This window comes from Rhineura floridana, chromosome 4, assembly GCF_030035675.1.
Source record: "Rhineura floridana isolate rRhiFlo1 chromosome 4, rRhiFlo1.hap2, whole genome shotgun sequence".
Taxonomy (NCBI): Eukaryota; Metazoa; Chordata; class Lepidosauria; order Squamata; family Rhineuridae; genus Rhineura; species Rhineura floridana.
Window position 1 is genome coordinate 9,093,638 of NC_084483.1, and position 22,869 is coordinate 9,116,506.

The 22,869-nt window shown below is 40.7% G+C and overlaps 1 protein-coding gene across 12 annotated transcripts in view; it reads right to left on the minus strand.

Annotated features, from left to right (window-relative positions):
* The window catches only part of ATP7B (ATPase copper transporting beta), a 46,675-nt gene that overhangs the window by 14,294 nt on the left and 9,512 nt on the right, over positions 1-22,869 (minus strand). For 4 of the 12 annotated variants that reach the window (XM_061622355.1, XM_061622360.1, XM_061622353.1 and 1 more), the window contains exons 2-13: positions 21,159-21,730; positions 16,045-17,239; positions 14,389-14,643; positions 13,690-13,853; positions 10,417-10,578; positions 9,060-9,136; positions 8,615-8,789; positions 8,245-8,478; positions 6,147-6,238; positions 5,424-5,551; positions 3,199-3,353; positions 505-639 (exon numbers count right to left, since the gene is read on the minus strand). In XM_061622355.1, coding sequence (XP_061478339.1) covers positions 505-639; positions 3,199-3,353; positions 5,424-5,551; positions 6,147-6,238; positions 8,245-8,478; positions 8,615-8,789; positions 9,060-9,136; positions 10,417-10,578; positions 13,690-13,853; positions 14,389-14,643; positions 16,045-17,239; positions 21,159-21,398 — 3,012 coding nt within the window. In that variant the 5' untranslated portion in view covers positions 21,399-21,730. Of the gene's footprint in view, positions 1-504; positions 640-3,198; positions 3,354-5,423; positions 5,552-6,146; positions 6,239-8,244; positions 8,479-8,614; positions 8,790-9,059; positions 9,137-10,416; positions 10,579-13,689; positions 13,854-14,388; positions 14,644-16,044; positions 17,240-19,329; positions 19,350-21,158; positions 21,731-22,869 lie in introns of those variants that run through there. The other 8 variants (XM_061622361.1, XM_061622363.1, XM_061622362.1 and 5 more) reach the window with 5 other exon arrangements.

Here is a 22,869-nt window from a genome sequence, read left to right on the forward strand (position 1 = left end):
TGCATGACTAGCCGATTCTCCGCATGTTTTTAATGTGAATGAGCAGAATGCTTGTGCATACTGCCCCAAAATTACTGATTTGCTCTTCGCTTGCTTCTACCACACAGAGGAGGAAATATGCCAAGATCTGGCTTGTCATTACATCCAAATCTGGGCTTGTGGTTTGTTTCTTCCAAACAAACCTTGGCTTACACTTGTGATTTGTTTGGAGATAAACAAACCACGAGCCCAGATTTGGATGTAATGATAGGCCAGACTATGACCTGTTTCCTCCTCGGCACGGCACCATCAGGAATGAATCGGGAACTTTTTAGCAACATACATCTGCACATTGGTCATTCACATGAAAACATAATTTGCTTTAACAATGGTTAATGCGATGTATGAACGAAGCTACTGTGATTTTACTGATATATTTTGACGTTACTTTAAGCCACCTTGGAAGAATTTATCCATTGAGAGACAGAATATAAATAAACTTAAATAAATAAATATAGTACTTACAATAAAGTATTTCAGCACAATATCAAAGTGTATAAATCCGATTACAATCCAGGCTACCAGAGTTGCAGTAGAAATTATTACTATAAAAGGGACAAAATATCCACTAAATTTGTCAGCCAGCTGCTGGATGGGTGCCTGTAAATTGAGAAAATATACTTATGCAGAACACAAGAGCTATATAAACTCCACTAGACTTTTATAAATATGCCTGCTTTATGGGAGCATATTTCTCTGCCAAAATATCCCACCACCTAGTCCACAGGTTAATTATAAGAATAGCTCTTACTAGTTAAGTATTAGACAAGCACCATCCCCGTTATCTTTTCGGCGCCTACTGAAGACCTTCCTCTCTCAACAAGACTTTTAAGTAAAGACCTTATTCCCTACTGCATTTGTGTTGGAACTGTTTAAGATTTTTATTTTTTTTAACAGATTTTTTAAAAAGATGTTTTCTTTTTAAAGATGTTTTTAGTGTTTTACCGCCCGTTTGTCACCCTGGTTTCTTCCTTTTAGGACAAAGAGCAAGATATAAATGTAATAAATAATAATAATAAATAATAGTTAAGTAGAGACTAGTTTGCCTCCTCGTCCCAAGTCCTTTACTGGTACCAACCTGCCTGTGCTTTAACGTGAGCCCAGGAGGCTCTCCTCATATACCCATCAGTGTGATCCGCTAGACTGATAAACACAAGAGGGAGGGTCTTTTTAGTGGTGCCCCCACAACTAAGTAACTCCCTCTCAGGGATGGTGTGGATGACTCTCTGTCTGCGGACCTTTATGCAGGCATGAAAGACTTATCTAGTCAGACTTTTAAAAAATGAACAAAATGATGCTCTGATCCTACTTGTGGCATTTTCTAACACAATAAAAATTTTAAGGCTTAGCTGGGTTTAAATAGTATTACGCTAGTTTGATTAGGTCTAATAATGGCCGATATTACGGTTTTGTTTTTTGTACGATGGTTTTTGCTATCTCCCATTTTTCGATCATTTTAAAAATTTTAATACTGTATTTAATACTGTATGAAGCAAGTATAAAAAGAGGACTTCTTTTTTAAAAAAGAGGAGGAATGGCACAAGGGGATATGTGGGGAAATGCTAATATCTCCCCCTCCCCATTTGCTGCCATGCACTTTGAGGACACAGGGGAACTGAAATGGGAATGGACTGCCTTCAAGTCGATCCTGACTTATGGCGACCCTACAAATAGGGTTTTCATGGTAAGCGGTATTCAGAGGTGGTTTTACCATTGCCTTCCTCTGAGGCCGAGAGGCAGTGACTGGACCAAGGTCACCCAGTGAGCTTCACAGCTATGTGGGGATTCGAACCCTGGTCTCTCAGGTTGTAGTCCAACACTCTAACCGCTACACCACACTGGCTCTCATAGAGGGGGGCTATGGGGAGGTTTATGGAAGGCACAAGGAGGATTCAGTACCCTTCATCTATGTGCCCCTCTTGCCCTAAAAGTTTGTATCCGGCACCCAACTTTATACATTACTGAGGCAAACATGGGTTTAAACAAATGGGCGGGCAGGCTGCCTTAGTAGTTTGCCTCCAAGGTTATAGTCACATTAGTGAAAAAAGGTCCAGGAAAGAGTTTTCCCAGATGAAGTATCACCTTCCTAGGCCTAGTCCAGAGCCAGTAGTACTGGATAGCAGCAGAGCTGGATAGCAGCAGAGCTTCACTGTAAAGAGGTGGCCATTTCCATGTGTCCCACATTTTATTATCAGTGACAGATGATCACTCCAGCGCAGGAGGGTACTCAGTACTCATAGGTACCACAAATCGCTTGGGGGTGGGAGAAGGAGAACATCAATTTTCCCAGTAATGAGATTGCTGAGAAAAATGCAGCTTCTCATCTCACAAGGACAAGTGTGGGAAAAACCTTCTATATTCTCCTGAGCAACGACTATATAATTTTGGGGCAAAGAAAAGAAGTTGCCTGGAGAAAATGCCTTGAAACCAAGTTACGTCCAAATCAAAATACTTGGGACTGGGGCAAGTACACTTAGGACTGGGGCAAAAGCGTGGCAGCAAAAAAACAAATTAAAGGGAGAGTCCAACCATCCCCTGGGTGTGATGGAGGACAGAAAACTGTATGGGGTGGCAAGTCCTCTGGGCTCTGCCCTCTGGGCAGGCAAGAGGAGAGGGAGGACTAGAGACCAAGACTAGGTCCTTAACTCAACAGCAGCAATTTCACATGGATCTTCTGCAGTAAGTTCAGAAGGGCCTGCTGAGATATTCTGTCTCCTTGAATCCTACTTATTAGGTACTCAGGATCACAGCAACTGCACTGTGTGCCAGGGAGCAGTGCTGCCTAGTTCACAGTATCAGAGGAAGGGGTCTTGTAGGTCATCTAGTCCAACTCCCTGCTAGATGCAGTTGGCTTGCACGAAGGTGTTCCAAGCGCTGGATAGGTAAGATGTGTGAGGTTCAGAAAACAGGTAATCAGGCAGACAGAAGAGCCTGTGCCTTGGATAAATATTTTGGGAGGGTAGGCTGTGGATCTACAAAAGACTTTGGGTAATAGTATTTGGGAGACTTTCAGAGCAAGCAGCCATGATTTCACTTACGAGTCTACATTTGATTTCAACACTTGTTAGACTCTTTTCCTACCACGCTCAATATAGATGGCAAACACCATGATGACCACAGACTCAAGAGCCAAAAAACATACAAACTGATGTACTTTACCTTTGACATCTGAGCTTCTTCTACCAGTTTCACAATTTGTGCCAGGGTGGTATCAGAGCCAACATGAGTTGCTTTCACAAGCACAGAGCCGTGCGCATTCAGAGAGCCTGCAATTACTGTGCTGCCCAGTTTCTTCACGACAGGCATGGCTTCTCCTACAAGAAAAAAGTGAAACCAACCAACTTTTTTAATAACACCACCCTCATTTAGAGGCCATTACAAAATAAAGTCCATGCTGGAGTATACTCTCAACTTTGATGAAATAAAATCAAAACGTCATTGTCAAGACACAAAGGTGGCTAAGATGAAGGTGCAAATGAAAGATATGTGCACGGGTCAGCAAGAATTAACTCTCTTTCACTCTCACCTCTTGCTGTTTCCCTGTTGCTACAGATAACCTTGTTACGTGTTCTCATCAGCTGAGTAAATTAAGCAGCTAAATACAATCCTTTGTTCAGGAAGAAGTTACAGAAACTCTTACCACTCCTAAAAAGGCTTAACCAGTTATGGAATTCAGCACAATTTTAACATTTCAATTCCTTTAGAATCCCTTTAAATAAAATCTTGTAAAAAAATTTTTTTTACATGGACCAGGAGTAGAGAAATACCCAGGGGGAGAGGGCGAGACAGAGGAAAGCTGTTCTTTTACATAGATTTCCCTATGCACATTCAGGATTAAGGTCTGTTTAGGGATGTGCTAGAATTCTGCCCAATTTGGATTTGGTTCTAAATTTCCTATTAATTCACTTATTCTCTGTCATTGAGGATTGGATTCTTATGCAGCGATTTCCATGGCTACTTTCAAAAATGGATTTTTTTAAAAAAAAAACTGCCTCTAAAATATTTATAATAATAATTTTATTGATATTTCCTTTCATTTATCAGAATTTCCTTTGAAATTATTGATATTAATATCAATATTTTTTGCGAGGGAAAAAACAAATTGGTAAAACAAGTTAGTGGACAAAGAATGAATTCAAATAGATACTGGCCCATTAGGTCAATAGAATACTTATGAACTAGCACCAGCCAACAGATCCCATCCCTAAGGTGTGTTTGATTTCACCCACAGTTATTACAGAACATGGTGTGTTCTAAGGTAGCCAACATGATGCATTTGGGATTTTCTCCCTCTTTCATAACACTAAAATTTGGGGACATTCAATGAAACTGAATGTTGGAAGATTCGGGAGAAACAAAAAAAGGCACTTCTTCACATAGCACATAATTAAACACTGGAATTCACTCCCACAAGTGGTAGTGATGGCGTCAAACAGACAAATTCATGGAGGATAAGGGAATCAGTGGCTACTAGCCATGACGCCTATGTTCTTCCTCCACTGTTGGAGGCAGTATCCGTACATCAGTTGCTGGGAATCACAAGTGGGGAGTGCTGTTGTGCTCAGGTCTTGCTTTCAGGCTTCCTATGGGCCACTGTGAGAACATTGGCCTGATCCAGCAACACTCTTCTTATGTTCTCACAGGATGCAAAGAAGCATCAAATATTGATTGGCACATGGATAGTAGCACTGATAACTGATGTTTCTGGAAATATTCCTGCCTTACACCTGTGATTCTATTTCTATTTCTCCTCAGAGGTGACACCTCTTTATTCCATGAACAGCTTGCTTCCTTGAATAATTAGATCAAGATCTACCAGAAGTGACATAAGATTTAAATTTATGCCATCAGCAAGGGAAGCATTTGGCACTAGTTTCTGTCTGTTAGGATGCAACTATATCCTACCAGTCACTGAAAGTGAAGGAAGAACTGTTGTAAATAATCATTCCATTGGGATTATTGTAACTGAAAAGGCATCATATACTAGTGTTTGGAACAGAAAAACTGTTCTTGGTTCCCTGCACTGATGATTGGGCTAATGCAGCATCACAGATCATGAAACTACTCCAGCCCTGGGGGAATTCAATGCCAGGACTAAAACATGATATACCAGTAAGGTATTGAGTACTACAGCTCCAAACTATTTACAAGGATTTGCAAGTTTGCTATACATTTGTGTGGGATGAGAATTAATTCCTTTATTATTCCTAATGACAAAAATATTGTATATCCTGCACATTCACACCACCACCTGATGCATGAATGTATTATCTATTTTGTCTCTCTCCTGATGCGCCCACATAGCAACAATTCTTTGTACCACAGACCAAGCCCTGACCTTAGAAACCAAGTATTGATCAATTATTTAAAAATGCAAAAGTTACCGGTGATAAGGGATTCATCTGCCATAGAGTTGCCTTCAATTACTTTTCCATCAACTGGAAATTTCCCACCAGGTACCACCTTTACGACATCTCCTCGTTGAACCAGTTCAACAGGCACTTGTTCCTCTCTGTAAGAGAGAGCTCAGTTAAAGTAGAATCTCCCATCTTATCCATACCACTAAGATGAAAGATATTATACAATCCAAGGATCATATACCAGTAATACAAGGCACACGTGGGGAAACAAAGAATATAGCAAGGAAATACTAGAATGCTGTCTCAGTGTAAATTGTGGTCTGAGATCCACCACATCTGTCTCTTTGTATCTATGCACACATACCTCTCTCTCACACTATACTTAAGTCCAACCAATATTTGGACAGAGTCAGGATTTCTGGATACTACTCATCTGGAACTCAACTCTGACCATGCAGTGCAACATTTGCTGCCACCAAATGTTCACCCTTCCAGTACAAGTAAAACTTCTGAACACCATATGATATAGAAGTTTTGTTTATGTATTTATAAGCCTCCTTTGATATATAAAACCAATTGAACACAAATAGATTAGAAAGCACAACGAACATTACAGTCAGCGTAGCTTCCTAAAAGCTAGTCACATTCACCACAGCTCATTTACCTGCAAACTGGATCTCCAAAATATTGGGAGACCACATTGTATTGTCAAGAGAGGAAAAACAGGGTTTTTAAATCACTGCATACCTGATGACACAATTGTCAGCTCCAAGCGTCACTACAACAGCTTCCGTAGCTTGAAGAGATATTAATTTGGCAAGTGCCTCTGATGTTTTACTCTATGAAGCAGAAATAAATGACAGATTGGTAGGCGTGGTATTTACTCAGCGTCCCATTGAACTGCACATACGCCAAAACTCGAAATATTCTCCACTGCCTGTTTCTTAATTAAGAGTTCCATGGAATGGCGTGATACATGGGAAACCTATCCAAAACTTGAATTACAGTACTATGCAGAAGGCTTAGTCTCTTATTGCCTGGGAGTCAAGTGTATATTTGCTTTTGAAAGACAGAAGGAAGTAATACAGTATCCACATGTACCTTTCTATTTTGGCACATCTTTTGAGTTTTATTACTGTAGTCTATTGGCCTTTTGTTCCCTGCTCTAGAATCCAACTCATTTCCCTTTTCTACCTTGTCTACATGTTTTCTTTATGGTTCTGGGGTGACTGTCCATCTGCTATCTCCTTTCATCACATCTATCTCCTGCTTTTCTTCCATGGAACTCAAGGCAGCATACATAAAATCCCAGGCCATCTTCTGATCAGGCAATGAGCAAACACAGATCTGTTTAGCTACAACATGTCCTTCCTTAAAAAAAAAAAAGGTCTTAAGAAAAAAATGTACAGTTGCATTCTTTTGCCTTGTTTGCCAGCACATGTTTGTTGCAAACACATAACCAATTAATTATATCTATATCCTGTCCTTCCTCCAGGGAGGCTCAGGGAACATACATAGTGATTATCCCATTTTGTCCTCACAATCACCCTATGAAGCAGATTAAGATGGCGACTTATGGTGTCGTTGGCCAACCAAGATATCTATGATCCAAGTGTCCCACACTCTATCATGACTAGGAAAGAAAAGGTCTGTCAGGTTCAGTTCTCTCAGTTTCTCATTTTTTCCAATCTTAAATTCAGTTCTCCACATTTCTGTAGCAATTGGTAATTTAAAAAGAAAAAAATCATGAAAATTCTCCAGCATTATAATGCAAATTGCTCCTAATAAACACATTTTCGTTGGCGGTTTTGGCCAATGTACACATTTTTGCAAGCCATTTCTCGTCGTATAATGCATTTTAGATGTTATTTTCACTCATATTCATTTTTATGCATGGTTTCCCCTAACATATGCTTTTTTGTAAACACTGTTTGGTTGGCAAACTGCATCGCAAAATTTGAATAAATGTGAATTCCAAAGGATGGCTGTGTTTCGATTTTCATATTGTTTCAGAAAGTGCAAATTTGATAGATTTGCTTTGAAATGCAAGCTGAATCAAATTTCTCACCCACCCCTAATCGTGACAACCCTCCTCTGGGTTCCCCCAGCTTCTGAGGTTCCCCCACTAAGGAAAAGCTGGATGCTGATGATGGAATGCTCTTTCCTGGGAAGCTCACCTGGTATTTATTTTGAGTGCCTGGTGCCAAAAGGACAAAATATAATTATCCAGCTCTTTAATCTGGCCTGTTTTCTCTCTGCTTTTATGATGCTTTTATTATACCTCATATTGTTTTTAAGCTGCTCTCATCAAGGACAAGGGAGAGAACAAAGGAATTTGTTAATCTTGCATGCAACAACCAAAATAGCAAAGTTAATGCAAGGTTTTAGCAATGCTATCATAGTGATCAAAATATCCCTCTTCAAACTATGCCAAGAGAGATGTATGTCTTTTCTATACCAATTCCCACATGTTATCGAGGCAGACACTGTAATTTGATGAGATTCATCTAGGGAAGTCATGGATTCCCAGTTTTTTTTAAAGGAAAGGCTAGAGGGGGATACTTTAGGGTTAGGTAGAAAATTGGACTACATAGCTCCAGAATTGACTCACCGGATGGGGCAGAAGTGCTATATGAGCTTCCTAGAAGGAAGAGGGGGAGGGGCAAGTGGAGCCAATCTAGTGCTCCTGCAAGTGCATTTGCCTGTTGGCTTCACCCTTCTCCCTCTCGGTAAGCAACAGAAACTCATCTGCCCAGAAGCTAGCACAGCAGATCTGCTCTATCCACAAGCCACTTCCAGCAGGGTCTCTTCCAGCCCTCTAGCATTCAGTCTCAATATACATTACCTTGGCTATGTGTTCCAGCCACCGTCCAAGAGATATGAAAACAAACAGCATTGGAGGGGTGTCAAAAAAGGTGATGGGGCTCTGTTCTGCCTTTTCAGCTATGGCAACCATCAAAATGGCGCATGAGTAGATATAAGCTATAGATGTGGCCAGCACGATGAGGACATCCATATTGGCCATCTTGTGCTTCAGTGACTTGTAGGCTTGGACATAGAAGTACCATCCGCCAAGGAACTGTCAAAAGAAAAGAGTTTGTTTGATCTCCCTATTATTCTCTTTTAACTGGCTTGATCAAGCGTTTTTTTCTTAGTGTAAATATCCAATTATGTAATGGGAGATTAAAAAGAAAGAAAATACACTTGAAATGTACCTGAACAAAAGTACAAAGAACGAAGAAGAGAAGGTTTAGAACAGATAATCCAGGAATTAGGTTTTGCTCCAGCACCATTGATCCATGCTGCTGACCAGCAGGTATCAGCATGTAAATCATTAAAATCAAGACAGGGATACCGAAGAGCAGGCTGTATAAAAACGATTTCCTCCATCTGAAAAGGCAGAGAATCCACAGTAATAGAAGGTTAGATTTTCCCTAAATAAACAGGCAAATATCACACGGTTACTGCTTTTATTGATATCTGTATCAACTGAGGAACCATTGCACCCAAATAGCTTCCACCCCTCCCCCTCTCTGTACACCCATTAAAAATTTAACTCCCATTAAAAAGCACAATTTTCAATAATACAGATTCATCAAATGATTGTGTTGCCATCTGTATCTATCAACAGCACTCTCTCACGTTTGTAGCTAAACTTACTTTTGGATCTCCTCTTTGTGATCCAAGTTATGATCCTTTGGATCTCTTTTAGCCAACGATGCTTGAAAACCAATTCCCTTTACACAAAAGAAAGAAAGACTATAAATCTAAATACAAAACACAAATAAGTGATATGAGGTATAGCTAATCACATTAGAGTATACTAAAATGCTGCTCTGTTATTTATCAACCTCCCAAAAGCTGGATTTTAGAGCCAGTTCAAAATACGTAGCCAAAATTTTAGAAATAGCTGTTTCTGTTATTGTTTCAACAGTCTCAAATATCATCAGTATATTTCTACCTTAATTATTTTAAACAACGCTATAAAGGAATTTAGCACTACCTCATTTTTGCAGTTCTTCTCCTGCCTTCATTTTAATCTCACAGCGTACATGACCTCCATAAAGTGGCTTCACATATTCTCCACTGATATAATTCAACATTTAAAATGTTATCCCTTAGCTTCATTGTTCTGGGAATTTAAGTATCAGTCAACTAGGAAACCAGCATGCCAGAAAAGATCTACTTTTTAAAAAGGAAAATGTCTATCCTTTAAGAACAACATTATGGTTTTCACCATGATCCACAATGATTCTCCTCACTGCTTTACCACACAGACTGCTTTGTTCTTGCCTTGTGTTTTTTCCCCCCTATAAAAAAGGTAAAGGTGTCCCCGCACTTGCAGTGCGAGTCGTTTTCGACTCTTAGGGTGACGTCTTGCGATGTTTACTAGGCAGACCATATATATGGGGTGGGATTGCCAGTTCCTTCCCCAGCCTTTCTGTACCCCCCAGCATATGCCGGGTACTCATTTTACCGACCACGGATGGATGGAAGGCTGAGTAGACCTCGACCCCTTTTACTGGAGATTCGACTTCCTCCTTTCGTTGGAATCAAACTCCGGCCGTGAGCAGAGCTTCGGCTGCGTTACTGCCGCTTACCACTCTGCACCACGGAGGATAGCAGCTGTAAAACTGGGGTTGACAATACTGAAATTTTAAAATTTCAGGCTTTTTGCTAAGCTATCATTTTCCAAGTAGCTTTGTTTCCTATAAAACTCAAATAGCCATTATAGCAAACCTCAGTGTGTTGCAAGACAAGGAACGTTTGCCATCATTCCCTTGATAACTTTCACATTTGTCCTGCTGCCTGGCACATCCCTGAGAAAGCAGGAGTGTGCAGAAGCAGCTGACGATCACCCGATGGAGAGTGAAAGTTTCACGTAAACACATCCAGTAGTTTGGCTGTCACGCAACATGCCCACCCACCTTACCAGTACCGATCTCTGCATATCCTATTACTATAGCTACAACAAATGCAGTGGAATTTTTTTTAAAAATATATTTTAATAGATTACCTCAATAACATTTATAATATCTCGAGGACCAACAACTTCAGGGTCAAAACGGACATGAGCTTTGGAAGTAGCCAACACTAGAGATGCATGAAGAACACCGGGTGTTTTCGTAAGTTTGGATTCAATGCTATGAACACATGAAGCACAGGTCATCCCTAGGACCTAGAACAGAGCTGCAGTTAGTGTTACAACTGGAAGCTGTCTTAACATATCAAGCTACTGGTTCATCAAATCTAAGGATAGTCAACGTAGTGTCCTTCAGATGTTGTGGACGCCAACTCCCATCAGCCCCAGCCAGTATAGCCAACGGTCAAGGATTATGGAGGTTCCAAAACAGTCTACACTGACTGGCAGTGAACCACCAAAGTCTTTAGCTAAGGTCTTATACAACCTCACCCTCAGAGATCCTTTTATTTGGAGATCCTGAGGACCAAATCCAAAAACTTATGCATGTAGGTTCTCCATCACAGAGCTACAGGTATTCTTAACAGCATTAACAATAGAAAGTAACCTCTCTGCCATAGCAACCAGTGGCAGAATTTAGTTAAAAAGTGCATTTCCACATACTCTTTACTTTTGATGGATTCTATGGCCTTATAGGCCCTTCCAACTCTATGATTCTATGATACTTTCAGTACTTCAGCAGTAAATTACTTCAGCATCAGTAGGTACATACAATAGTTGTCTCATGCTCCTTTGTCTTTCCCTCATACCCCAAGCATTCTTCTCAAGTATTTGTGTCTAAATAGAATTCTACATTCTATATCTAATAACTACACAATATGCCCAAGATCTACAGGACAACATACACTGATGTACCTTGAAAATGGGAATAAGATGTAAAGAACCAGGAAATGTGCTCTAGGACAAGAATACTTGTTCCCCTTCAACTGCAGCCTCCGTTGCTACATGACAAAATGCTTTTGAAACAGAGGGTGAATTCCAAGGCATCTGTGAGTGACGTTGCACAGAGGTCAGCTATTCAGAAGCCAAAAACTTCATGGGGCTAGCGCAAACCCCTTTCGTAAACGTAAGATGCTCTTTGGATCCTGGCCAGTATATGTGAATTTACCAGCACCCAAATAAAACCAGTTCCATAAAGGGAAACTTGACTGTTGGCAGCTGCTGACTACAGAGCTTTGTATCTGGGACTCTTTCCCATACTATTGAAGCATTCACACTATCATTCTTATGTAGATCCCTCTAGAAGACTCAGGATCACTAATCTTCCAGCGGTCCTTTAACTTGACTTTAGCAAGGATCTAAGGATACCATTGCTATGTCTGGTAAATGTAAGGGTCCATCTAGCTCTTAATTTGATCTTCAATATGGGCCAAATAATCTGGAATGTTCACAAGCACAACAAGATGGTGACTACTATCCTGGTTTAATCTCCAGCATCTAGACGAGAGGTGGCTACCCTTCGATATTCCAGATGTTGTTGAACTTCAATTCCCATCAGCCCCAGCAAGAATGACCAACAGCCTATCTAACTGAACCATGCTAAAGTACTACTGGGGGCATGGTAGACTGTAAGTTCAACAAAGCCACTCCCCTTCCTTTTCAACTATGCCTACCTCTCAAACAATGTATGGAGCCTAGAACTACTTTATGAGTGCCAAATATCACCATACAGAAGAAGATGAGAAGTATAGACAGACTCGAAGAGACAAAACTAATTTATTGGTGCATGCATTTTCATGAGCAGGAGTCTTCCTTCAGTCACTTCATACCCATGAATGAAAGTTACACAAACACATACAAATTGGTCTCCCAGGTGTCATAGTATTTTATACACCTGCCCACTCAGTGGAGGCTGGTGCCCATTGGGACTGGTGGGGTGGAAGGCAGGGAGGCCAGCAGTAGGCAGAGGCAGAGCCAATGACAAGAAGAGCCAACTTATTCTAGTTTTGTCCCCATCCACCTCCCTGCTGAGGCAACACTGAGACAGGAGAAAACTGATTGCTGCTGCCATCATCTGCACTCGCCGTAACTAAGAAGGCAGATGTTGAGCCTCAGCTCTCCCAGAAGGGACAGGAAGGGGGGAGGCATGAGTTTCAGGCGCCTCCGCTGCCAGAAGACACAGAAGACTTGGGAGTTGTTGAGTCTGAGCGGGACCTTGAGGGGGGAAGCGAGCTGGAATTCCAGCCAGTTCCCATGGATGGTGCGATCTCCGAGGAGGAGAGCGTGCCGCCAACAGTTGCTGCTGAGGATCTGTTGGGGGAAGCTCCAGCAAAAGTGCCAACTCCTCCCTTACCAAGCCGTTCCCAGGATGCCACCAGCGTGACGCAGCCCCCTGACCTCGAGCCCGTTACTCAGGAGCAGGTGTCTTCCAATGAGCCGTTAGACATGCCCCCTGTCACCCTGCTCCCGCCACTGCGAGAAACGGACGGGGCAGAGACAGGACTTGCAAAGGAGTCAGAGATTACGATCAAAAACATTCCCTACTTAAGCTTGCTGCTCACAGTGGGGAGCTGCTGAGTCAACTTCCTTCATACGCCGCAGAGCATGTCTAGAGTGTAGTTAGGGATTTTAGTGAGTTAGTGCAGGTTTTTCTATGAAGCGCAATGCCTTTGATGTATCCATTACTTTAATCAAATGAGATTTAATTGCACCCGTGTCTCAGCCTCGTAGTTCCGGCTCTGGACGGGACAGCAGGTGGGAGCTGGCTAGGGGTAGACTGAGGTTGGTGGGACACCACTCCATTTGCTCTAATGGAGCAGCCTCCACTGTTTCCATGGCTACACAAAGTAACAGGGTTTTGTGGGAACCATCTAGGCAGAAAATACGAGGGAGAATATTGCAGCCACCATTAGCAAGTTTGATTGAGGAATCTTTCTCAAGGGGGGGAAATGAAACAATTCCCTCTCCTGACTGCTAGTAGAAAAAAGGAACTTCATTCCATTATTCAAAATGTCCATCTAACTAGAAATAAGTTTTGTTGACTTGAGTCTTGACATCCAACTGAAGTTAAAACTACAAAATCCACACCTTATATCCACACCTTATATCCACACTCAATTTTAGACTCAAGCCAAACGCATCACTGGCATTTGAATTACACCCCTATAACATCCAACTTTTGCTGTTGGAACTTAAAGTATAAACGTTTCAAAATTCATACATATGAAACTGAAAATCAAATTGTACATTTCAAATTAAATATTCATACTTCATTTGTAATGTTTGCTGTTTCACTGATAAATTGATATTCTGTGTTTGAGAGAGAGAGAAAAGGTTCTGCCAAAAAAGTGAATACCTTGTGATTCTCACCTTAAGATCTATACTGCCATCCGAACCAGGGTAATCTTGCATGATTGAAGCTCCAAAACCCAAGTTATCAATCATCTGGGCTATTTCAAGAGGCTGAATTCTGTCTGGCTTATATTTTACTTCAACTTTCCCTGCCATTAAGGCAACAAGCACAGAAACTATTCCTGTAACAACAGAGCTGCATTTATGTATTTGGATTTCTCTTAATATAAAGAACATCTCAAGTAGTGCTTACTGTATATTTTTGCATCTTGATTATGTATTTGGATTTTCCATATTGTAAAACACTTCGGGATCTGTCAATAGTAAGACGTTTATAAAGGGACTAAATAATAATGAGTTGTCCCATAACCAATGATAGCAATCTTTACAGTTAAGAAGCAACTTTTATTATTCAATTCAGGCTCCTGTTTTAGGCACCCTTACTACAGGCATCCTGACCTAGAAGTATGCCTGTCTGAAATGAGCAGTACTCCCTTGTAAGGCCTTTCAGCTGTTACTCATCTCACTGCCAAGCAATGCATAAATGAGACTATATTCACTCCACTAGAATGAGAGATTCCCATCCAGCAGCAGGATGCTAAGCCACCTCCTATGGTCCGAAATCTACTGCAAACAATCCAGAAAACCAGCAGCAGTTGGTTCAAAGACCCCAAAGTGATACCAAAACAACATATATAGTGATATTTGCCATTTTACCATCTTCTTTTTCCAGGTTCTTCTCAATGCTCGATACACACGATGCACAAGTCATGCCTGTGACCTGCATGAAACATTTATCAGTTGTTCCTGTATTGGATGGCTTTGGAGGGTCATTATACATGTTCTTTTTCTGTGACAAAACATCTCCATACGACAACTCTGAACGAGCTTCACTTCTCAAGGAAGCAGAGGTCAGCATACTGGGCTCTTTACCGTTACCTCCAACAGTAGGGGGTCTTCCACCGGTGGTATCTTGAATGAGAACATCAAAAATTAATATATGCAACAGAGCACAACTAAAGAAAATGCTATTTAAAAGAGGTTCTTAGACTTCATTAGGATGTTGTGCCATCAGATTGGCATCATATTTCCAAAGAACCATAAGAAGGCATAACCCAATATAAAAGCTGGGAAGAAGTGCCAACAGTTTTTTAATATCCTATGTTCCTAGCATATTAAATATTTTATTTAATGGGTTGTATACAACTATGTCCTACTTAAGAGTAGACCCACTGAAATGAATGAAACTGTTCATTATGCCTATTAACTGCAATGGGTCTACTCTGAGTAGTACTAGCACTGACTAGCACTCAATGTTTTGATCACTGAGAAGGGGGCGTGATTTTGCTTACATAATTGAAACATGGGTGGATGAACTGAGTGGAGTCAATATCACTCAGCTGTGTCTACCAGGGTATAAGGTGCTAGCTGGTCCACTGGAAACTGGCTCCTAGGCCATTGGTGGACTTTGATTTATCTTTTATTCACACCTGACCTGGACACTGCATGACATCTTGGAGCACAGGTATTGAAACACATACACACTGCTTCACTGGTACCCCTTAAAAATAATGCTAAGAACACAAAAATAGCCCTGCTTGTGTGCAACAGCACTACTCCAAAGTGACTGCCTGGTTGTTCATGCCATTAGGCAAGCGTTGGCTAACGAGCAATTGGAATCCAATCATTTCAAGCACAAAACTCTGCCCATGAAAACACATGCACTCCCATTTGCAAATAACCCTTCAAAATGCCCCCAATTTAAAAGCTAACCTTTACACTATTTTTGTTTTGGAACTCTTAACAGACCATGCCATTTTAATTTTATTCATCCAAATAGTCCTGTTGTCTCAAGGGAGATTAATCCCACAGCTAAAGGGAGAACAGGACTTCATTTGTCATCACAGGGTTGTATGCTCATATGCCCCAGATTAACAGAAAGCTACAGCAGCAGTCTCAAGACAAATGTGCTCTGAGCTCAAGGCAGCAGTATCCTTCTCCAGGAACTTCACAATAATATGTACTACGGCAACTCTGCAACTATTTTACTGGCATACAAAAGTACCCAACATTTAATTTACACATTTAGGATCAACTCCTGAGCTGGACCCTATATGTTGTGTTCAAAAACCTGAAAGGATCAAGACCAGCACATCAGGATGTTTGGCCATTCCAAAGCTGAGCAGTTAGACAGCTATTGAGGACCAGGCAGAACTGAGAAATGCTGCTTATAACTATAAACTACTTTGCAATATGTTTGAACAAGACTGCATGTACATTGTATAGTTTGCTGATCATTTGCTAGTACTGCTTTGGAGGTAATAAGATTATTTCCACTCAGGAAAACTCCATTATAGAAAAGTTGAATAATACCTGTTAGGACAGATGCATCAAATCCCATGTCTTCTATAGCAGCTCTCAGTTCTTCAGAGTTTGTTAGAATTGAACTGTAGTATACAATGGCAGTGCCTTCAGTTAAAGACACAGATATACACACCACCCCTTTCCTTCGCGATACGGAGCTTTCGATGGATTTTGCACAGGAATTGCAGGTCATCCCATGAATCCTAATTACAGTTGTACTGGATTCACTTGGTAGTTCTACCTGGGAAGGGCTGCTAGAGAAACAAAGCAAAGAGGATGCTGTGTCTGAGGCAAGTAATCCATTATGACTCTCAGCTCCATTAGAAAAAGATACTTTAAAGATACCAGAGGGAAGGGCTTGGATGGCTTGCTGCAATGAGGATGGAGTGATCAGGTTATGGTCAAACCACACAAGGGCCTTTTTCTGTTCCAAGGACACTTTAATACACTGTACACCAGGCAAATCTGACACTGAACTTTCAATGGTATGGACACAGGATTCGCAGTGCATCCCTTCCACGCCAAGCTCTACAACAGATGCACTGGTTCTGTTTTCTATTCTCTCTCGATCAGCAGATGCTCTTGCATTTATTTGCTGTAAGAATTCTGCATCAATCAAGCCAAGTTTCAATGGGGCCTGCTTATGCTTAATAGTGCTTTCATATCCCAAGCCATCTATGTTACTTTTTAGTTCTTCAGGCTTAATTATGAATGGATGATAAGCAATGATGGCTTCCTGACTGCTGAGGGCCACTTTGATCTTCTTCACACCATGTAGTTTCCCAATCTTTTCTTCAATGGTACTGACACAAGACTGACAGGTCATGCCTTCTATTTTGATCTTAACTAAAGCTTCATTGGCCCATTGCCCTGAAGACTGTGTTGCACCTGCATCAAATCCCATGTCCTTGATCTCTTGGCATATCTGATGGAGACTTGTTTCCAGTCTCAAATATTTGACCAAAGCATTACTTTGTGCGAGAGACACCTTGATGTTCACAATTCCTTTTACCTTGGAAATTCTGTTCTCAATGGATTGTACACAAGCTTGGCAAGTCATACCCAAAATATTGACTGTAGCAGTGTTCACTTGAGAATGAGGAGAGGGTAGATGTTCCAAGTCTTCCTCAAAGCTAATGTTGTCAAATGCAAATTTCTGCTTCATTGCTGATATGTAGGTAGGAGATGTGTGCCCAGATATAGTCTGAAGTATACAGAAGAAACAAAATAAAAAATAATGAACTTAGGTTTTTAAAAAACTTTTTGATATAGGTAGAAATAGTTCCCTATAATTTTAGCATTATAAACACAAATATACCAATCAGAAGGATAGTCAGTCCACGAAACTGGGAAGTTATCCAATTGTTTCACTCCCCATCCATATGTTTCTTATACTGCTCATCTGTGCTAGGTTATTGATGGCAACCTTACGGACAGGCTACTTTTGTGGGGGCTGAGTAATGACCCTTAGTGAATTAGAACTCTTTGTTAAACCCATTAGGACTGGAAAGGAAGGGGTGAGTTTTCATTACTGGGACCTCGATTAAAGTCCTGATACAGCCATGGGCCTAGGTGACCCTGAGCAATCTGCACGCACACCACCTCTATACAATGGCATCAACAGTGAACGTCTTCACCAGGAAACATTGCCTGTTCTGACCTTTGAGATAAGATGTGATATAGCAATAGATAATCATAAAAACAGTCTTCCTCTTTCTTTCTTTTTTACATTTGCTGCTTACCCCTTAGTGGTGCCATCTCTAGATAGAGAACAGCTATGAATTTAGCTATTTGTAGAATTTTAAACCAAATAATGGCATATGAACAAAGAGATACGGTATACCAGCCATTCTCTTTCAAGAGGACTTTAGTCCTTAGCCTTAACAATCCAACATGGCCAAGCTATAATTATCACCCTAATTAACAACAGATCTTGCTACTGACTCCTGGATTTCAGTGCTAAGGACTGAATTTGACTTAAGTCATACGCAGAGAAGACCCTTTGAAATCAATGGATTTAAGTTAGTCAACCTAGGGCCACTGATTTCAATAGGTCTACTCTGAGTATACAACCCATAATGTTCTTTTCTTCCCAACGTTTCCTTTCAAATAAAAAAAACACAAGTAAACACTCTTGCATTTGCTGTTCAGTTACAAGTTACCTAACCAAGCTACTCCAGAATTCAGTATCAACAGCACTGCAGCATACCCTTCAATAAGAGATATATTTTGCAGTTAAGTAAGTCTACCACATTTTTAGTGGTTTTCCAAATTTTAAATTCTTACACCTACTCTAAACATTCTGAATGCCTACATCATTTCATGTCGACTTGATAGCCTTCATTGAATTTTGACATTTACATCCTGCAGCAATGACCCAACGTTTGCAGCTGGATCCTGAGTTTCTCAAGATCTGAAATGTACACCTACAAAGTTAAATATTTAAACATTTGATTTTTAAGGTTACAGGCCTAAGCACACTAATTAGGAAGTTCCACGGGACTTGGGATTGGTAAACATCCTTGGAATCGGGCTGTATGTCTCCAATTCTAATTATATGATTCAATTAGCTTCTTTACAGGTAATTAGGTATCTTTACAGTCTTTGAACTTTCAGAGTACAGTATCATTCTAAGCTAGAAACATTATGATGCCGTTTTAAGAGAAGTAGAGACGCTACTTAACACACTGAAAGAGAGAATTGTTATAGGCAGACTTTGCCTGAAAAATGCCCATTTGCCCCAAAGCACAGTACATTTCCTCCTGCCTTGGAGATGTCAGCAACTAGAAGACACCACCACCGCATCCATTAGCAGCAGCCTGACAAGAAAGGGAAACAACATATGCCCCTACATTCTGGCCTGCCGGACAAAATGAAGAGAAGAGTCACATCTCCTCACTATGTTGTGTCTTGTTAGAAAGTTGTTTCTGTTCAACCTGATCATATGTAGCTCTCCCCTCACTTCTCCAATATCTACTTTTCCTGCTTTCATTGTCTGGTGGCATTTGCTCATTATTGTAAAATGGCTTACCAAACACACCACAACCCCTGACTTAGCATTATATCCAAACCAAGGATCGGTTTGTTCTTAGCTTGCCAAATATGGTTTGAGTGAAAAACTACAGTCACTGGTGCAAACTAACACTAAGGTGGAGACAGTGGTTTATTTTTCCCCTGTGCCAGCAGGGAGAAGTGAAGTGGGTGCAATCACATTTTGTATGGTAAGCCATGGTTTACGGCTTGCTATTGTTGAGGCTATTTTAGCACCTGCCAAGGCAGTGTGATGATGCTCACCTCAATACCCGGGTGTAAGTGCGAGCTGAGGAGAGTCTGAAAGACTCTTGGGCTTTCTGCCAAGTACCAAGCAAAGACACACACACAACTTTTGATCAAAAGTGGTCTCAGACTCCTCACAGGCACAGCAGCCTGGTAAGAATGGAGACGCAGTTTATTTTTTACTACTGCCAATATATAGTTTCTATAAACATCAAGAATCATCATTAAACAGAATGTAACATAACATATGAGACAGAATGTTCGTCCTTTGGATTCGGACTCATGAGCAATGTGTTCTAAGATAAGGGCCTGAGAGAGGGGATGTTTTGACACTTTATCTCCTCAAAACATTGTGTTGCCGCCTGGTAGGCACTTCCAGGGCTAAATTCCCAGGAAAGGAAACAAACTTAGAGCAGCTGTGCTCCCCTCCTGTTCCATCAGAGTTCCATCGTGCTTTGCAACTTTGGCTCACAAAGCCTCACAAGTGCCTCCGATTTTATTCCTAACACTATGACTTGAACTTCGATAACTACTTTTCTGTAGGGATGCTAGACTGAGCATATTAACACATAGAGGTTTGTATAGGTTAGGTTCTGTAAAGCTCAAACTTTTACAGGTTATATTAACCAGCTTACAGTGAAAACCTAATCATGTCTGCTCAGAAGTAAGTTCTCTTGAATTCAGTGGGGCTTACTCTTAGGTACGTGGGGTAAAGACTACAGACTTAGTGTCAAAAGAAATACAGCAAGATTTTGCATGTCACATGTTGTAAATCCCAAATGATGCATGAAGGGCCTAGTGCACTTGTACTATGATGCATGTTGGCTATACTTTTGAAAACAGCACATCTAAAAAGCTCGGTTTTTCACAACTTAGTCCAGTTATATACTAAAATAAGTGTGCATGAAGCACAGTCATATGAATGTTTAATCAGGCTACAATCCTAACCCCATTTATCTGGGAGTAAGCCCCATTGAATTCAATAGACATAGTTAGGATTGTTCATTGTGTTCAATCATGTTTGCTCTTTAGTACAGGCATTTAAGTGCAGAGTTCATATGGCTTTTTGCGTAACATGGCAACATGACAAATATGATCACAATCTACAGACATGTAAAATAAATGTGGCACAACAATACCCTTGAGACCTTTATCTCAAAATTAAAAGTGTATTATAAATCATCTGATAGGAAACAAACTTGTTCCACCAAATGATTTTTAAAAAAGCAATTTTTCATCTGAAAGCTGTTTCATGTTTAGTTTCTCTAAGCCAAGTTATAGAAACTATCTACACTTACTATTAAGTACAAAAGTATACCAAAAAAAAGAGGAAAAGGACCTCTAAGTACTCAAGTCACATCTTTAACTGGCCTATAAATCTCTTGAAAAACAGCAGTTGCTTAAATGGCTACAACCTGTTGTACTGTTAAGAACTATTGCTAGCATGTTTCCAATAAGCAGCTTATCTATAATTATGATTGTTTCCCTTTCCAACCAATTACTGTTATTTTCAGCTCCCATACAGCCTACCAATAAGATGTCCAGTGGTAGCTACCAGACAGAACAATTTTTAAGCCATTGACTGACGCAGATTATTTACCTCTTTCGGTAATTTGCTTTTTAAAAAGAGTATGTTTTATTTCCTGGAGGACAAAAGAAGAAAAAATAAAAAAGATTGTGGTAAGTTATGATGAAACTACATAAGCTAAAGGTCTCTGCAGATTTATGGGACACTTACTTCCATGTAAGTGAGTATAGGCCTGGAACCTTAACCTCTCACAAGCAAAGAACACCCCCCCAAAAAAGAGTGAGCATTAGTTTGCATTTCTCTATCCCGTTAAACTGACCTGTCCGTCACTGTTGTCTACCACTCCTGGCAAGATACTGTAAGAAATGTCCTCCTCTTTCCGAGATAGACTTCTTGTTTTCACAAGATCTCCTGGCCTGCGATGTTCACCATCTTCCAACGTGGCAAGCTTTTTAGAAGACTGCTCTTTGCAGAAATGCACCAGTGTAATGTTTTTGTGGCTTAAAGTTGCAAGGGACGCCTGGCCCTCTCTCAAAGACCTCTCTTTTTTATTTTCCATTACGATAGGAAGTTTAATACACTGGAAAGTCAAATGGGAAAAAAGTACTATCTGGTATGCAACGGCAACAATTCCCGCTCCTTGCTATCTCTACACCAGTGTAATGTACCTGTATAGCTAGATAGCAGTTTTACCTCTTCCTTGTCTTTTTTGTAATCTGTAGATGTGGGCTGTGCTTGGCTGCATACATTTACAAATAGGCTGAAATATTTCCCACCAACTGTCAGACTTGGCACTCGATGTGAAACTGCATTTGATGCTATTAATCTTTTGCACACGGCTCTCCAGTGTCCTCAGTCAAGGCTGCCTTTCACAAGCTTGTCAAATATGGCCTGTATGAAGCAACCCAGTGTATAATTAACTCCACCATCCACGCTTTCATCCTTCTTTCATCAATTGCATGCTTGAAACACAGAGAAGCTACTTGTTTACAGACAACACATTTTTTAAACATGAGAAGGAGGGTGTCTTGTAGGCTTTACTATTTGACAGGGCTAGGAAGAACACAAGCTGCAATTTGAAAACAGCAGCTGCTGGAGGTGCTACAAATCCAAAAGGGAAGCAATGTTTCACTGAGTGGATTGGCACTTTTCACATCAAACTCTGTTAAATTTGCATGTGGCTAATAGGAACACTTCTGGCAGACAGTCAGTTTATCAACATTGCTTTTACCACCTTTTTTCCCCACTGTCACATCAATTCAATGAGTTTTACTACAATGGCCTCAAGATCTCATTTCTGGATAGCCATAGTCCAGGGATGAGAACCTTTGGCCCTCCCGATATTGTTGGGCTCTTATCAATGTTATGTTATGTAATGTTTATGTTAAATGTTAAATGTTTATGTTAAATGTTAAATGTTTATGTTAAATGTTAAATGTTTATGTTATGTTATGTTTTATTTCTAGGCTGCCTTTCGGCCAAATAGGCCCCCAAGGCGGCTTACACACAAATACAAAATGCAAATAAAAACAATACAATTTACAAAAAAAAAAAAATCAAACTAACAAAGTCCTAACATCTCTAAAAAAACAGGAGCAGCAAACCAAAAGCATTCATCTTCCTGGTAAACGGCAGTCCCCAGAAAAATGTCACTAAGAGCAGGGGTGGGGGGCAAAGCAGGTGGAAAAGCATGCCCCTTGATGGTCCCAGCACAGTCTCACCCCAGCAGCAGTACCTCTCAGTCTGCAGCTCTTCCTGATAAGGCCCAGGCAGAGGGGTGGGGCAAGGCAGATGGAAATGCTTGCCCCTTGATGGTCCCAGCACAGTCTCATCCCTGCAGCCCCTGCCAGCATGGCCAATGGTCCAGGATATGGGAATTGGAAATCTAGCAACATGCAAATTACTCATCCCTGTCCTACTCCTAGGCAAATTCACACCCATCACTATATGTGGTTACGCTGAACCTTGTCTGCCATCCTCTTTATCTATTCATTCAGTTTGGAGAAATCTTGGAGCTTTGCACCTTGCTT